The following is a 16,734-nucleotide window of genomic DNA, read 5'->3' as shown; positions in this document are numbered from 1 at the left end:
TGTGTTCTCTGACATTACAATTACACCTCTCACACAGATTTATAGATTATTTTCTTCACTAGCCCCAGTCGTATATTCATATTAGGTATCTCTACCATATCTCCTGAATATCTGTCCTAGACCAAAGCCCCCCACAATCCAGGCAACTTCCTCCTTCCTCAGCCTTCCCACCACTCCCTACGCGCACACACGAGTCTCACAAATGCCGACTACTTATTTCCCCAAACATTGACTGCACTCCCAGGTCTTCGCTCTTGCTGCCCCTTCTACTTGGATTATCCCCCTGCTAAGCACCATTAAAACTCACTCACTCACACATTCATTCATTCAATCATTCATTCATTGAGCAAACATTTACAAATAACCTATTGTGCTAAGAGTTGGGCATAAAGAAATAGAAGGCTTCCGGAGTGGAGAGGGGACACGTGGTGGTCACACACCACAGAGTACCAGAGTACCATGCAGCAGTTAGACACAAATTAGATGTACATACACGGCAACGTGGAGGCACCTTAAATATATGTGCTCAAAAATGAAAGTAAGAAAGAGAGTAACATATAACATCAATTTAACAAATTAAAAACACATGGATACATAAGTACAATACGTATTTTGTAAGAACACAAAAAACAAAAATGTCCACGTTAAGCACATCACAATGGCGGCCAAAAGAGAAAGAGGAATGGAAGGAGGGTATGGGTAATAAAGGAGATAAATACACAATTAAGTGAGTAAAAATAAGAGCAGGGTCTTGCCCAAACCCATGTGCCATGAAGGGAATAGTAAGTTTAACAAAACCCTCTACATCTGAGGGTCAACCAGATAAATAAAAGCCACAAGTCTTGCCTAAACGACCTAGTGGTGGAAGCAGACAAGTACACGGTTACAGCAAAGTGTGGTCAGCAGAACGGAGTCAGGCAGAGGGGCCGGAGAAGGACCCCAGAAAAACACCAAACTCCACATTGATGACCGCAATTCTTCAGCACAATAAAAACCCAGCTCCAAGGCCTCCTTTCCTGACAACTCCATTAGGAATGCGGCATTTTATTTGAACTCACATGGCTCTTTTATGTTCCAACGACACTCCTATGGAGATCAAGCACAAATCAAAATCTGGTTTTGTTTCTGTTTTTGTTTTTTAAAGATTTTATTTTTTTTCCTTTTTCTCCCCCAAGCCCCCCAGTACGTAGTTGTGTATTGTTAGTTGTGTACATTGTGGTGATATGATAGATGTTACTTTGTGAAAGGACTCTCACCATCTAGTTAACATATCATCACTTAACATAATATTTATCTTTTTTTTGTGAGAAAATTTAAGTTCTACTGTCTTACCAAATTTCAATGATATAGTATCATAAACTATAGTCACCATGTTTTACATTAGATCCTCAGACCTTACTCATCTTATAGCTGAAAGTTTGTACCCTTTTACCAACCTCTCCCTATTTCCGACACCCTCCAGCCCCAGCCACCACTTCAGTACTCTGTCTCTACGAATTTGGCTTTTTTTTTTTAGATTCTACATATAAGTGATACCATGCAGTATTTTGTTTTGCTTTAATTGCCTTGCAAGTTTATTTTCTGAAAAGTCATGGCAAAAGACAACTCTACAGTCTTAAATCATTAACTATGTACCGTTAAGCCCCCAGTTGGAAAAGAATGGAAAAAATGTTTTCATTATTATGAATTTTTTTGTAAAGATCGGCACCTGAGCTAACAGCTGTTGCTAATCTTCTGTTTATTTATTTATTTATTTTCTTCTTCTCCCCAAAGCTCCCCAGTACATAGTTGTATATTCTAGTTGGGAGTGCCTCTGGTTGTGCTATGTGGGACGCCGCCTCAGCATGGCTTGGGTGCCATGTCCGCACCCAGGTTATGAACCGGTGAAACCCTGGGCTACCAAGGCAGAGTGTGCAAACTTAGCCACTTGGCCACGGGGCTGCCCCTATGAATTTTTAATATAAACAAGTTACTTGTGCTTTTATTATATCTGAATTACTTGTGCATCTGCCAAAAAACAAAAAATAAATCAGAAAATTGATAAGTGACTAATAAAAGAGGCTAAGAATGACAGCTTTTTCCACAGCTGAAAGAAAGCTATGGACATTTTAAATGAAACCAAAAGTATGCTTTCTGACTCAGGCTGTACTCTGTGTAGCATACAGCAGAAGAAAGACAGAAGGTGATGTTTACCTTTCATTCCTCTCCTTTCTCTCTTAACATAGAAAACTGGTTCCACACTTTCTTTCTTAGTGTTGGAAATTACTTTTGGATTTGACTGAAAATTCATATAAGATCTTGTCAGGTCAAAATAACATAATGTTGTTATTTTCTATAGTAGGCTTAAAACAAAACCATTTACTACTGGGGGCCAGTGCCATGGCCGAGTGGTTAAGTTCTCGTGCTCCGCCAGGGTTCCGCCAGTTTGGATCCTGGGTGCAGACATGGCACGGCTCATCAGGCCACGCTGAAGCAGCGTCCCACATGCCACAACTAGAAGGACCCACAACTAGAATATACAACTATGTACTTGGGGGATTTGGGGACAAAAAGCAGAAAAAGAGAAAAAGAAAAAAGAACATTGGCAACAGTTGTTAGCTCAGGTGCCAATCTTTAAAAAAAACAGAACATTTACTACAATGCTGTGAGATATCTGTGTTCTCAAACAACTGAACCCGAAACGGTCTAGATGGTATGGACTTTTATATACCTGATAACTTTAAAATTAATGTCTCCTTTTGTCACACCAAGAACATGAGCTTCCCTCTACCTAAGGAGTGGATTTTCAAGCTACTATCAATTTGCAGCACTTAATCTTGCAAAATAGTTCTTTTTATGGTTTTTCTCATTATTTTGGGTAATTTTTCCAAGTCACGTTCAGCAAAATTAGGCCAGGTCACTGTGGCCTGGAAAAGCCTGAACTATACAGACACAATCTTCTTCCTCTCCTTCCATTTTGTCCAGGATTTGTAACAGAGATCTCCCGCCTTTCCCGGGGGCCAGTTTCAAAGCTGTGATGAGAACAGAGCTGAGAAGGCAGTGAGCACGGCGAGCGGATGGAAGGCATCTGCAGCGCACTAGTTCTCCCAAACTGGGTTCTCTCAAAGGGTGGCTCTTTCAAGCCACTACACCACCATTTAACACACTTCTTAAATGGTGTGAAAAATGTATTGTGAAAACAGACTGTCGCTCCTGACAGCCAACAGACTTGAGCAGAGATCTGCAAACTTTTCCAACACCAGAGAGTATTTTTGACTGGCAGATCATGCAACCTTTGTTGCGACTCTGTAAATTCACTTAAAATCATTTAACTATGCACTTAAAATGAATGAATTTTATGATATGTAAATTATACCTCAATAAAGATGCTAAAAAAATGAAGGCAAAATAGACATTTAGAGATCAAAGAAAACTAACAGAATTTATCACCCACAGACCTGCATTATAAAATAGGTTAAAGGAAGTTTTTCAGGCTGAAGGGAAATGAGTTCAGAGGGAAACTCAAATCTCAAGGAAGGAAAGAAGAATCTTGGAAATGGTAAATACTTAGATAAATATAAAAAGCCAATTTTTTCTCTTAATTTCTTTAAAATATATGACTGTTTTAGGCAAAACTTATAACATGGTCTTGAGGATTCTAAAACATATTTGTGTTATATAAATATTTATATATAAAGCAACTATAGCATAAAAAATGAGAGATAAACTAATCAATTTGACTGCAAGATTTCTACATGTTATAAGAAGTTGTATAATAACTAAGTTGTATAGCTCTAAGTAGGCTGTAAAAATTTTAGAATGTATATTGTAATCCCATTAAAAATATGATAAAGAGGTTGAGCCAAAAAGTCAACGGATAAATTAAAATGGGATTCTAAAACAATTAACATAATCTAAAACAAGGCAGGAAAAGAAAGAAGAGAGATAAAAAAACTGAATATACAGGGGAAAAAAGCATGAAATGGTATACTTAAAGTGAACCATATCAATAATTACATTAAATATTAACTGACTAAGCACTGCAATTACAGGGCAGAGATTGTCAGAGTGGATAAGAAAGCAAGATCCAACTGTATGCTGTCTATAAGAGACGCACTTCAAATATAAAGACTCAAATAGGTTAAAAGTAAAGGAAGGAAAAAGATGTACCATATAAACAGTCAGCATAAGAAGACTGGAGTGACTGCATTGATATCAGATTAAGCAGATATCAAGAAAAAACAATACCAGAGATAAATAAGAATATTTCCTAATAGTAAAAGCGTCAGTTCATCAGGAAGACACAACAATCATAAAGGTACACACCTAATAACAAAGTTTTAAAATGCATGAAGAAAAATTTAACAGAATTATAGAAAGGATTCTACAGATTTTAATAGCTTTCTCTCAGCAATTGACAGAACAACTGGACTAAACGTCAGTCAAGATATAGATAATCTGAACATTATCAACCACCTCATCTTAACTGATATTTATAGAATACTATATCCACTAAGTCTAGAATACATGTTCTTTTCAAGTGTAAATGGTATGTACACCAATAGACACCATATCCTGGGCCATAACACAAGTTTCAATAAATTTAAAATGATTGAAATCACATGGATGTATTCAGACACACATAAACACATTCATCCTTACACAGTTTCTCTGGGTTTGTCTCTACCCCCTTCCATCTATTGATACTGATACATGACACTGGGCCATGGTAGAGAGGAGGCTGCTGTCAATCAGAATACAGATAATCTACTGTGGCAAACCAAGAATTGATGGCAAATATGAAAACTTTGGATAAGGCTACAATTTCTCTAAGCAGAATGTTATACATTCCTGTTTAGATATCAACCACTACCCAAATGAGACCATGGAGAAAATACAAGAACACTCTCCCCAACTTTCTGATGAAGCATCTACTCCATCTTTTACAGAATTTCTCGTCGAAGGCTAAAGTTCTCATCCAACAAAGCTGCCCCATGAAAATGTTCTTCTAATCAGTACGACACAGTAACCTGGTGGTTGAGGCCATCCCAGGCTTCTTTCATCTGTAACTGATCTTCATTCAGCTCATCCGGATTCCTTTTTACGGACAGGATGTCCAAAAAGGGTTTTTTTTCTTCATTGAATGACTCCAGAAAGGACAGCAAGCTCTACAATTAGAAGAGTATTTAAACACTGAAATGTTTAAATTAGTTTATTAAATGTAATCTGCTGTTTTAACGTCTATAGCTGTAGGTTCTATTTAAATTTTAAATAAATATAAAATTCCCTGAATTCAGGATTTCTTTCTTCAGTGCACCCTGACAATTTGGGTGCCATCACAGTGACATATATCTAGCTCGTATCTCGTACTGTTCAATTTCTACTAAAATGAAGCGGCAAGGTCACGCAGCTCTAGAGAACAAATCATGATGCCACATGGAAAATGTGAGTTTGTCTGTCCTCCCCAAATATGTGTTCACAACAAAATAAGAATGCGTGGAAGTGAGAATTATAGGACAGGAGTCATCATGTATAAATGGTTTTTGAAGCGTCTATGATTAACTGAGCTTGAGCCAATTCTCCCCAAGTCACTTTATACAGACTTTAGAAAATACTTTGTATCTGCCCTCAAAAATTTAATAAATAAAGGGGCTGGCTCCATGGCCTAAAGGTTCAGTTCGGCACGCTCTGCTTTTGCAGCCTGGGTTCAGTTCCTGGGCACAGACCTACACCACTTGTCGGCAGCCAGGTTGTGGTGGGTGTCCCACATACAAAGTAGAGGAAGATTAGCACACACGTTAGCTCAGGGCAAATCTTCCTCAAGCAAAAAGAGGAAGATTGGCAACAGATGTTTGCTTAGGGCAAATCTTCCTCAGCAAAAAAATTAAATAAATAAAGCTTTTCTTGGTTCACACTAGTGTGAAATATTTGTGTTTAAGAGTCATCAATTCCATAAATATTATTTAAAACACTATCCATAACTATTAGCAGTATTGTTAATTAAATTTTGTGAACAAACTGAGGGATCATTAATTTATTTTAATTCTTTCTGATAATTAATAACTTCATAAGCCTTTTATTTAAGAACTCTGAATCTGTGGTACTTTACTAAATCTAAGACATATGAGAGCAAGGTACTTCCAGTAGACACTGAGCATCTTGTCAGTGAAAAGAAATCTCATGCCAGAGCTAAGAAGGAAGAAGCACAAGGAGCCTATGCAGTTCAGATGGAAGGAAGATGAGAATGTCTGATCCCTTCCTTGCCTGATGGCTCCAAACCAAAAAGGATGGTGTGGACAGCAAGTCACACATCCGCTGAATGTTAGTGTTGGAAAGGCTGGATTCATCCACCTCTCACTTAACAGAGGAATGGAGGCCTAGAGGTGCTAATTGCCGTGTAGGCACATGACAGCATCTCCACTTCACTCAGGACAGAGAACTCGTGGGAGCACAAAGCTGCACAGACAGTGGGCTCTACAAAAAGGACTGTGGCGCCTTCACTTTGGCTCCTGTTAGTCTCTTCCAAGATGGTACAGGGAATAAATGCTTGCCCTAGAGAAGCATCAGGATGTAAAGAGAGCTAGGCTGCTATTCAAATTCCACCTCTTCTCAGTAACTACACAACCTTAGATAAATCACTTAGTCCCTCGAAGTCTTGTTGTCTTCATCTGTAAAACTGGAGTATCAATACCATACTCAGCAAGACACGGTAACATGTAAAATGCTTGTCAGCAAGGTGCCTGGTAGACAGCAAGTGTTCAATATGTGGCAACAATAACAGTTGTCACTATTCCCCAAAGGACCCCTTGGTTGAGGCCCTGTACTATAATTCTGGGATGGTTCCATTTCTGATTTCTTGACCTTTCTTTCATTCAATATTCATTCTGAAAAGTATGTTCTGCTCTAGACCAGGGGTTGAAAAACTTTAGCCTTAAGAGGCAAGATAGTAAATATCTTCGGCTTTGTGGGCCACATGGTCTCTGTCGCAACTATTCAGCTCTGGTGTTGTAATGTGAAAGCGGCCACAACAATCCTTTAATGGGCATGGCTCTATTCCAGTAACACTGGACTTACAAAAACTGGTGGTGGGGCCCGCAGAGCACAGTTTGCCAATCCCCGCTCTAAAACCTTCCCACTCTAAGGACCAGCAGAATCAGCACCACCGGGAGTTTGGTGGAAATGCAGAATCTCAGGCCCTACCCCAGAACGACTGAGTCAGAATCTGCATTTTAACAAGCTTCCCCAGGTTGATTACAATTTGAGCAGCACTGTCCTAGAACTCAGCTGCTGAAACTTGGAGTTAATTTAGTATTTAAACAGGTAACTCTGAAAGATTTTTTTCTAAAAACATCCTATTCTTCCCTAAGCGTAAACTACTAATAAATTGCTGTTTAAAGTCATACTTACTTCATACTTTTTAAAGAAGGTCTCCTTTTCTGAATCCTTTAGCATTTTCTGTAGTTTTTTCTCTTGCAGAGTTAACCAGACCACAGCATCTTTCATCTTTCCCTGTAAATCACACATACATATATTTAAATTCTATCCTAAATAGACTTGGTGATTTTTTTAACAATAATTAACAACTTCAAACATCAGTGAAATAATGCACCCATTACACACTGATGACTCCTTGGGCCAAGAAGAAATTTTGCTTGTTAACATAACACCTTAAATTTTAAAATGGATTGAAACTAGCATCTGAACATAATGTGCTAAAGAAACAGGGCAAGCAGGCCCTTATTTTTTTGGCTTATCCATTTCCATTATTCAATTTTAGACAACATTATTCTAAATTACTTATATATAGTAGGCATTTCAGAATATTGCTTTCCAATACATCTAAATATGGGTTAATTCAAGAGATGTTCACACCCACCAAATACACTGACATCAAAAATATCTTGAACTTTTTAAGGACCCTAAACAGTAACACCCCCAAAAGTTTCGGTTATGTTGTCATATGCAAGTGAACAATAATTATTTTTTCCTTTTTCTATTATTATTTTTCTATTATTATTTTTAGATTCTTGCTTAGGTGGCAAGCTTGCCCACATTTGGAAGGAAATTTTACTGCAGGAGGATAAGTTACATCTTATCTCCATTCTCCTTTAACCTTCATTTACTTTTTTTTCTTTCTATTAAGTAAGAGTGTTTTCTGTATATTTTTGCATCCGATTTCACGGACAGTTGAATTTTTAATTTTATTTTTTAATACAAAAATTAATTAGAGAAGAGTAGCTCCTCAGCAGGTCAGAAATAAGTGAACTGAACTGTAAGCGTGAGTCTCAGCTTGAGCTTCTATTCCAGAGTCAGAAACAGCCTAGCTCAGGGCCTCACACAGAATAGTTGGAAAAACATAGGCCTAAATTTGTCAAACAAAATGCGGTAATATGACTGCATGTAAACAAGTCCGAGAAAGTAGATTAAATAAAATTTAAAATAATATTCAAAAACACTTTACTAAATTCACAGCACTCATTTATCTTCATAGAAGCAGAATAAGTGTTTATTTTCAGCTTAGCGATTTCCAAGAAATTTCCACACACAATATTTTGTGTAACCGACTGCAAGTCAAAGGAAAAAATTGAATAATCAAATGGCAATCTGACGGTAACTCAAGAGTGTCTCAAAGAAGGATGAAGAGTAGAACACAATGCTTGCATCTATAGGAATTATATGACTCCATTTATCGGAAGCTAAAGAACAGGTAAAATGGAAATATGCTAAAACTAGCTCGTGGTAATGGTTGCACAACTATGTAAATATATCAAAAACCGCTGAGTTGCAAATTTTAAATGGTTGAATTTTATGGTATGTGAACTGTGTCTGAACAAAGCTGTTAAAAATTACAATAGACAAAAATTTGATATCTCTAGAATTTTTAAAAGCCTGCTAAACTTAATTTATTCTATATGGTGCCTATCTAAACGTTGTTTTAGATAATTCAGCAAAATTTAATAAATTACCACTTTTTACTTAAAAAAAGAGAATAGGCAAAACTGGTCTACAGAAAGAAATTAGAATACTGGTTGTCTAGGGTGGGGAGTACAGACAGGATAGAGACACAATAAAACATTCTGGGTAATAAAAATGTTTTATATCATGATTGGAGTATGGTTTACATGAGTGTATGCATTTGTTAAAGCTCATAGAATTGTACATTAACTTCTGCATGCAAATTATACCTCAATTTTAAAAATTAAAGCATTAGTGGGGTACAACAAAATGAGCTTGATTTGTACTAATAAAGACATACCTGAGCTTTATCTCCAGTCCCAGGTGCCTTCTTTGAATACTGCAGAAACTGTGCCACATAGGTCATGATTGACTTTTCATCAGGATTCACAACATCCACATCTGCAAGATACGCCCCATTATCAATTGCTGTAGATGTGATGTACTGTGATTCATACTCGAGAACAGGCTAAGCCACATGACAGCCTTGAAATGAACCAAAGCAGCCGACCAGCCATGCAATCTCTGGTCACATGCCCTTGCCACAAGACTGTAGAGTGGTTAAGAGCTTAGATCTGGAGTCAGACAGCGCTGGGTTGACTCCCAGCAGTGGTACATGCACAGCCTCAGTTTCCTACAAATAAAAGGTCACTACGCATGTTGCATGTATGAGGGCATAAGTAGTCAGGGAGGGTGGAAAGGAGAAAACAAAGCCTTGCTCTTTCCAGAGACACAGTGCAGAAACTCCTCCAGGAGTGTAGGAACATAGAGCAAGTGAAATCCATTCCTGACACACTGGTCTCAGCATTTTGTGCAGTAAAACATTTCCAAAAGTATCTATTGTATGGAAGACTTTTTCAAGACATCCACAAGATTTTATTTGTTCATACACAGAACAAATATATTTACTGAGAGCCTTATATGGGGCAAATTTTGTGTTGTATTAACAGAGTCCATGGTGAAATTAATTTGGAAAATGCTGAATTAAACAAAGTTAAAAATATTAGAAATTCCTTAAGTGCAGAAGTTTTCCAGATGTATAATAAATTAGGTAGACCCAAAAATGACAACGAAGGGATTGCAACATGTCACAGACAAAATGAACACATAATATTGGGATGTCTCTGGGTATGTTGCCAAAATAACCAACGACGATCATTGAAAAGGAAATCTTCTATGTTTATTTATTAATTCAGTTAAACTCAATTCAGCAAATATTTATAGAGCGCCAACAATGCAGTCACAAGCAGAGGTTACAAGCATATGTAAGACTCAGTCCTTGTTCTTAGGGGCCTATCTTTTATCCCTTTATTCATTCAACAAATAGATGCTAGACACTTGAGTAGATGCTAGATGCCTTAAGATATTATCTGCCCCTCAAGGAGCTTGCAGTCGGGAGAAAAACAAGCAACACACAAGTACAACACACTATGCATGCTTTAGCCAGTGTGCTTACTGGGCCCAGTGTGTGCTCTAAGCCGCCTGGGGAAACGGGAATCTAATCTATATCCAAATAATAAAATTCAAGACAGTAAGCACATAAAAGGTATCAATAGAAAGCCAGGAGTGGGGTTTCAATAAAGGAAGGATCCCCAAGAGTTGAGTTATTCTATCTTTTACTGAAAAGAGTATAAATATCAAGAAATACATAAAACGATACTGGCTTAACTAGATATTTGTTTTTAAAAACTTCTCATTATATATGAAGCTTTGCCTAATGATTAAATGTTTAATGAAATTGTGTCAAAGATAGTTCCCTTATTCAAATATGACCGTGGTATTTGTTTTGGGGTATTTGTTAAATAATCATGACGTATTTCACATTTTTGAGCTATTAGTTAAGCTATTTTAAATGAATTATGAGCATTCATGTAGTGTGCAATTTGGTTTTATTATATTGTCTCTGCGATTAGTTGCCTAATTATTTTCACATATTAAAATAGAGAAAATATTTTACATTAATGAAGATTTGGAGAATCAAAATATGAAAGAAGTATTTATAAAAACAGTAATCAGGGGCCAGCCTGGTGGCATAGTGGTTAAGTTCGCACACTCTGCTTCAGTGCACCAGGGTTCGCAGGTTCAGATCCCAGGTGTGGACCTATACATCACTTATCAAGCCATGCTGTGGCAGGTGCCCCACATATAAAGTAGAGGAAGATGGGCATAGATGTTAGATCAGGGCCAATCTTCCTTAGCAAAAAGAGAAGGATTGGTGGCTGATGTTAGCTCAGAGCTAATCTTCCTCACCAAAAACAAAAAAACAAAACAGTAATCACAAACAGGGAATAAGGCAAAGCATGGAGAAAAATAAAGAAAAGAAAAAAGATAATGAAAAGCCAAAAGGGAGAGAAAAAAGACAAAGAACAGGAAAAAAGAAGAAAGAAGAAAAAAGGAGGGAAGAAAAAAACAGGAAATGGAGGGAAGTTAATGAGAAGAATTAATAACAAGCAACATGAAACCAAACTAATGACAAACCTATATACAGAAATAGGGAATCATGAGGCTAAATGTGAACTTAGAAATATCATCTAATTCAACTGAGGTCCAAAAAGGCTAAGTACCAGTAGCAATGAGCACAGCTACACACACATCTTGGTTTCAAATACCATCTCCAATAAAAGGAACCAGGGCTCCTCGGAGGAATGGCCGATCCCAGGACTGGGCCAGGAAATATACAAGATGAGCCTTCATATAATGCCAGAAATTAAGAACGTGCTCAAAAGCAAACAAGGAAATCCTGCGTTGATGTGGATATGTCAAAGGCGCACAGGAGCCAACTGAGAGAGTGCCAATGGCCAAAACTTTGAGCTTTAAAAAAATGTTGTTTTTTTTTTTTTAAAGATTTTATTTTTTTCCTTTTTCTCCCCAAAGCCTCCCGGTACACAGTTGTATATTCTTCGTTGTGGATCCTTCTAGTTGTGGCATGTGGGACGCTGCCTCAGCGTGGTTTGATGAGCAGTGCCATGTCCACGCCCAGGATTCGAACCAACGAAACACTGGGCCGCCTGCAGCGGAGCGCGCGAACTTAACCACTCGGCCACGGGGCCAGCCCCTAAAAAAATGTTTTTTTTAATTTGAGTAATAAATAAAGTAGTATTGGATTACAACACAAAGTATAAAATAAACTGTCCATGAGTCCGTCTTGATATAAATAGATGTCTGGTTAAATGAATAAATGGGGGAGAATAGACAAATCGCCTGTGCAGAATTCCAAATAATTTCTGCAGATAACTTGTCCTCAAGGAGGGTGAGCACAACTCTCCTATGCGTGGGTTGTAGAAAGTAACTTCTCCTAAGAATGCAGCACGGAAAGAGGGAAACAAAGAATGATTTTACAGAGGAGAAACCTGACAAACACCATCTCAGCCAGGGGACCAAGGTCAACACCAACAGTGATGTCACGTTGTCAGTATGTTCCTGTGATATGATGTAATGACAATGGCACTTTACCTCTGTGGTCTTCCTCCCAAGAACTCACAACCCCAGTCTAATATGAGAAAAACATAACACAAACTCCAGTAAAGGGGACCCTACAAAATACCTGACCAGTAATCCAAACTGCCAAGGTCATCGAAACAGAAAGGTCTTAGAAACTGTTACATCAAGTAGCCCAAGGAGACAAGAAAACTATATGTAATTTAGTGACCTGGATGGAATTATGAAGAGGAAAAGGGCACTGGGGGAAAACTAAGGAAATGAGAATAAAGCATAATAATTTATCAATATTGGTTCACTAGTTGTAAGAAATGTACCATACTAACATAAGATGTCAACATAGGGGAAACTGGATGTGGGAACTTACTGTAGTATCTTCCCAATTTTTCTGTAAATGTAAAACTATTGTAAAAAATAAAGTCTATTTAAAGAAAAAAATAAAATGAGGTATTGATAAATGTTGCAACGTAGACGAGCTTCAAAAACATTATAAGTTAAAGAGACCAGTCACAAAAGACCACATATTGTACGATACCATTTATGTGAAACGTCCAGAGCTGGCAAATCTATAGAGACAGAAAGTAAATTAGTGGTTGCTAGGCCTGTTGTGTGTGTGTGTGTGTGTGTGTGTATTTGGGGTGCGGAGGAGTTAAGGGGAAAATGGGGAGGGACTATTAATGGGCATAGGGCTTATTTTTGGGGTGAAGAAAATGTCCTAAAATTGATTGTGATGGTGCTTGCAAAATTTTGTGAATATACTAAAAACCATTGAATCGTACACTTAAATGGGTAAATTGTATGCTTAGAACTGTATCTCAATAAAGCTGTTTTAAACCAGAAAGTTTCTAAGTGAGAAAGCCACAGTTTACACCAGCTTGAGAGAGCTGTTAAATTTTCAGCAGTTATATCAGCTCGTTGTCAAACATAGCCCACATTCAAAACTCAATTATGTAAATACATAATTAAATAAATTATATTAAAACAAAGGTAAGAAAATACTCAAAACCCATCACTTCCCAACTATTTTACTACTACCCAGGCTCTTGAGGTTATTTGTGTCTGTTGTATCTGTATGCTAGAAAAAATAATATATAATGATGAGCTACTGTATGTCTTTTTCCACCTGTGTTCAGTGACTTCACGCTGGTAGCTTGAAATCAGCCACAGTGGTAGTATTTATACCACAAAAAAAAAATCAGCAAAGGAGGGCTTGTTGTTGTTTTGTTGACTGCTATGAAAGGGATGGAGAAAGTGTAAATAATGCAGATTAATCTTAAAAGTATGTCCTGTCTACAGCTGTTAAATCGCAAATAGCACAAAAAATTGAGGAAATATTCTTCCAGTATTTAATTCAGCAAAAAAGTCATTTACGTCATTGAAGAAAAGTTAAGTTCTGACATACCTCATTGCTGTTCCACTTACTCATTAACATAAAAGAAATTATCCACCAACATTCAAGAACTATGCTTGTTCAGCAACTGCAACCATAAATTGGCTACAGGTGGACACAAGAGTTTGGCAAAAATCAACCAAAGCATTTCTGAGCTTTGGGAAATTTATAATAAAGTGTATGATATATTTTATTATTATTTGTAGAGTGTGTGCTACACAGCCTTTATATTAGCAATATTTATAGTAGACATATGTATATAGACATATACACACACACACACTGTTTTGGAGAGCCAGTTGTTAAACATTTACCTACACACCCCTGGTTACAGAGCTAAGACTAGAACTTGTATCTCTTGACCCCTTAGCTCCTTATAAATGTCACTAATCCTACATGCCTCTTTTATGATCCTAGTGGGGTTTTTCTAATAAGCTTTGGGTACATTATGAAACAATATAATCCAAAGTGCTTTTCCAAAACAATTAAATTACTTTAATCATCACATGAAGTTAAAGTATAATTTGATAATTGTCTCTTTGAATATAACCAATATTTAGGATTCTGCTGTTGTCATTAACAATTCAACACAATAGCAATCAACAGCAAACTGGGCAAGCCATGGAGGGAAACAGAAAAGCAGTCTGTCCTCACAGGGGTTCAGCTTTACTAGGGGAAGGGGGTGGGAAAGGGGTGAACAACTCAAACATCACACTCAAGAGATTTCAGAACAGATAATAGAATCAAGGGAACACAATAGAAGAAAACTAAGACAAAGGCTCATATTATTCCCAATAACAGCATGGTTTGCTTTCAGCTGTGGTGTCATCCTGGCAATTACTGAGGTTAACTAATTGGGAGGAATTCTTAATTTCATGAAATTTAATAGAGTCAAGTTAAATCCTCCAGGACTAAAATATAACAGTTATGCTTGCTTACACATGGATACCGTTTTCAAATCAGCATCACATTGGACACTTTTAAAAAGAAAGAAGATTGTTTACCTTCTGGTTCCAGCAGTTTGGGGATCTTCAGTTCTTGTTCTGCGATTCTAAAGGCCTCCTTCAGATTGTCTTTGTTGGATCTATGCTTCACACTCTTCATGTCAATCAGGTTTGGTCGCAAGGCGTGAATGATGGCCAAAAAAGCCGTCCCATTTCTCCAGCTTGACTTAAAATCTGTCACACTGACAGACTCATACCTTTCACAAAAGGACGAAAACATAATAAAGACTATTTAAGAGAATATTTCAAAGCGCCTCCGCTATAGTCAACAGTAACTAAAGCAAATTTCAGTGAATCAAATATACAAACCATTCGAGGAAAATATTTTATTTTAATCTGGTGATCAAATCAAAGTGAAATGACAAGTTTGGTGAGGCTCACAATCCCTTAAACATCGATTCCTCCATGCTCCTTCCAGGTCGGTCCCCACCCTGCTCCCCACGCCCCTCAGAAATGCAACCACTGCTCTAATTCTCACCATAGCTTAGTTTTGCCCGTTCTAGAACATCCTATAAACGGGATCATAGAGCATGTGTTCTTTTATGTTTGGCTTCTATGGCTGAGCATTACATTTTTTGTAATCCACCCACGTTGCTCTAAGTATCAGCAGTTTATTCCTCCATTCATTTTTATTGCTGGTTAGTATTCCGCTGTGTTGTATTCCAATCTTTTTGACATTTACATGTTCATTATCATTTTATTTATTTTACTTTTATTAAATACTTTTTTTCATTTTATTACTTTTTATTGAGGTCACATTGGTTTATGCTCATTTAGAAGTCACAAATGGGGGCCTGATTCATCTTTAGAAATAAGAAAATACAACATAGTCTTACATCTGAGTCCTAGATCATCACAGAATATTGAAATAAAAGTTACCTAATAATACCACCAATTAAGGCCAAAACTAGGATAAACTCCCGATGAATTACTTAAGAGTTACGAACTACATCTTAATAAGTTTAGCATAAACTCTATGGTTGAAAAAAAGGAAGGACATGGAGAAGAGATAAACTATGGTAAAATATATGGACTTTGAAAGGGTTTGAAGCTTAGTTATGCATAAATGAAATAAATCTGAATATGATGCAGTAATGCTCTTCACAAATGCTATGCTTTAGATTTTAACAATTTAGGAAACTGAAGTAAAACTTTCTCTACATGATTCAAGAAAAAGTTTATCTAATAAACTTAAAACTTACAAGATATGTATGTTTGTGTCCGTCACAGAATACAGAGGATGAATGACAACTAAAGAAGCATAAGCCTGAAGGCAGAAATTCACATCTCAGCCTTTCCTTAGCACAGAGTCACTCTCATCGTGACAGGGCTTAACGACGTATTTATGACGTTATTTACCCAGACAATGCTATGATGTGACAAGGAATGCCTTTTGAACTCTACAGCTCTTCCTGTGGGGAGCTCTCCTGCGTCCTACTTTCTTCTCCTAAACTCCATCCCAGCGACTGGTTAAACTGAAAAAGTAAACGTCTCCCAAGAGCAGAAGACATTTTTCAATTCAAAAAAGAAACTACGAGCACTAACTTCCCTCCGTCATCCCCACTTTTTAAAAACACATAGTTTCTTGTCTCTTTGTTTCCTGAGCTGTGAGTTGCTACAATGGGGACCATGGCCTTTTAACAGAGTCATACACAGCTCGAGGAGAAAATGTTATGAGTTGGTTACTGATCACTCATTTGTTCATTCATTCATTCAAAACACTTTATGGAGCACCTACCATGAACTCTTATTACGCTAAGCTCTGGGGATACACAGTCAATTAAGACATGGTCCTGGCCTTTAAAGAGCTCCTAGTGTGCTAAAACTTTTTGAATCTAAATCTACGTTCCAGATGCATAAGGGGATTGTGCCTGAAGAAACAGATATTTAAAGGCCACCTTATTTCCACAGTAATAGGCCACCTGAACATAGGGGTGGAGGTGAGGCTGGTTACCTAGATGATACCTC

The 16,734-nt window shown here is 37.3% G+C and overlaps 1 protein-coding gene across 6 annotated transcripts in view; it reads right to left on the bottom strand.

Moving 5' to 3' along the window:
- LOC124230766 (nesprin-2-like) overlaps positions 1 to 16,734 on the bottom strand; it is a 298,061-nt gene that overhangs the window by 205,076 nt on the left and 76,251 nt on the right. For all 6 annotated transcript variants that reach the window (XM_046647128.1, XM_046647127.1, XM_046647130.1 and 3 more), the window contains exons 8-11: positions 14,767 to 14,963; positions 9,236 to 9,336; positions 7,387 to 7,488; positions 5,010 to 5,147 (exon numbers count right to left, since the gene is read on the bottom strand). In XM_046647128.1, the coding sequence (XP_046503084.1) occupies positions 5,010 to 5,147; positions 7,387 to 7,488; positions 9,236 to 9,336; positions 14,767 to 14,963 (538 nt within the window). The remainder of the gene's footprint in view (positions 1 to 5,009; positions 5,148 to 7,386; positions 7,489 to 9,235; positions 9,337 to 14,766; positions 14,964 to 16,734) is intronic.

This window comes from Equus quagga, chromosome 20, assembly GCF_021613505.1.
Source record: "Equus quagga isolate Etosha38 chromosome 20, UCLA_HA_Equagga_1.0, whole genome shotgun sequence".
NCBI lineage: Eukaryota > Metazoa > Chordata > Mammalia > Perissodactyla > Equidae > Equus > Equus quagga.
This window is presented reverse-complemented; position numbering and strand designations above follow the sequence as displayed.